General features: G+C 47.0%; 1 protein-coding gene across 1 annotated transcript in view; it reads right to left on the bottom strand.

The window, feature by feature from the left end:
• mpeg1.1 (macrophage expressed 1, tandem duplicate 1) overlaps positions 1 to 572 on the bottom strand; it is a gene marked incomplete at its 3' end in the record, with an annotated part of 5330 nt that extends 4758 nt beyond the window's left edge. Inside the window, exon 1 of the mRNA XM_008279346.1 lies at positions 72 to 572. Within this exon, the coding sequence (XP_008277568.1) occupies positions 72 to 530 (459 nt within the window). The remainder of the gene's footprint in view (positions 1 to 71) is intronic.
• Between the last annotated feature and the right edge of the window lie 978 nt (positions 573 to 1550).

The following is a 1550-nucleotide window of genomic DNA, read 5'->3' as shown; positions in this document are numbered from 1 at the left end:
AATTGAGTTTTTTGTTGTTGTTGTTGTTTGTTTTATAAGTAAATCCAAACCATTGTAATATACAAACATACCTGCACTCTAGCTGTAGCTGAAGAATCTTGGACCTGATGAGTTTTCATCCTCTTGTTCTCAGTAGAAAATTTCCCATTTATCTTCGGGAGGAAGGAGACGTCCACATTCACGCTGTGAGACGTCGAGCTTTTCTGCTCCAACCATGAATTTATGATCTCAGAGTTGGTCTCCACGCCCGTCTCCTTGTGCGGGATGACAAACACTTCATCTGGGATGAGGTAGAGCCCATCCTCAGTGGTCTGGCACTCCAAGTAGCTGATGTTCATGACTCGACCCATGTCCATGTTCCGGAGGTTGTCCCAGCCTCCGCCTGGCAGCACCTCCAGAGCTGTGACTGAGAGGTTGGTGGAGGCGCGACATTGTCTGAGCCAGTTGGTCGGGCGTCTTAGAGGGACGGAAGAGCAGACATGAAGGAGAGAGAGAGCCACGAAGGCCACGAGGGCCACTGCTGGCTTCATGACGGCTGTTTCAGAAATGAGGGCTGGGGATGGTGGAATTTAACTTCTTGCCACTTTCCTCCTCCTCCTCCTTTATGAACATTATCATGTGACAAACAGGAACATCTTGTTCTGCTTTCATTTGCATGTCTGCAGTTCTGTTTTTTTGTCAGATTATACTGTAGGGGCTGCTTATTACCGGAAAAATTAAGCTTTGATTACTTTAAGAAAGTGAGCAGTCTATCAGTTATCACTAGTCGTGACAAAATTGGACTTCATATCCATATAAAAGGTGATGTCAGTAAACCTATACTATATTGCCAAAAGTATTCGCTCACCTACCTTGACTCGCATATGAACTGAAGTGACATCCCATTCTTAATCCATGGGGTTTAATATGACGTCGGTCCACCCTTTGCAGCTGTAACAGCTTCAACTTTTCTGGGAAGGCTGTCCACAAGGTCTAGGAGTGTGTTTATGGGAATTTTTGACCATTCTTCCAGAAGTGTATTTGTGAGGTCACACACTGATGCTAGACGAGAAGGCCTGGCTCTCAGTCACCGCTCTAATTTGTTCCAAAGGTGTTCTATCAGGTTGAGGTCAGGACTCTGTGCAGGACAGTCAAGTTCTTCCACACCATGTCTTCATGGACCTCGCTTAGTGCACTGGTACACAGTCATGCTGGACGAGGAAGGGGCCATCTCCAAATTGTTCCCACGAAGTTGGGAGCGTGGAATTGTCCAAAATCTCTTGGTATGCTGAAGCATTCACATTTCCTTTCACTGGGACTAAGGGGCCAAGCCCAGCTCCTGAAAAACAACTCACACCATAATCCCCCCTCCACCAAACTTTACACTTTGTACAATGCAGTCAGACAAGAACTGTTCTCCTGGCAACCGCCAAACCCAGACTCGTCCATCAGATTTCCAGATGGAGAAGCGCGATTCATCACTCCAGAGAACGTGTCTCCACCGCTCTAGAGTCCAGTGGCGGCGTGCTTTCCACCACTGCATCTGATGCTTTGCATTGCACTTGGTGATT

The sequence above is a fragment of the Stegastes partitus genome, unplaced genomic scaffold (assembly GCF_000690725.1).
Source record: "Stegastes partitus isolate 25-593 unplaced genomic scaffold, Stegastes_partitus-1.0.2 Scaffold155, whole genome shotgun sequence".
Taxonomy (NCBI): Eukaryota; Metazoa; Chordata; class Actinopteri; family Pomacentridae; genus Stegastes; species Stegastes partitus.
Note: the sequence above shows the minus strand (reverse complement) of the source record. Positions and strands in the feature narration are given on the sequence as shown.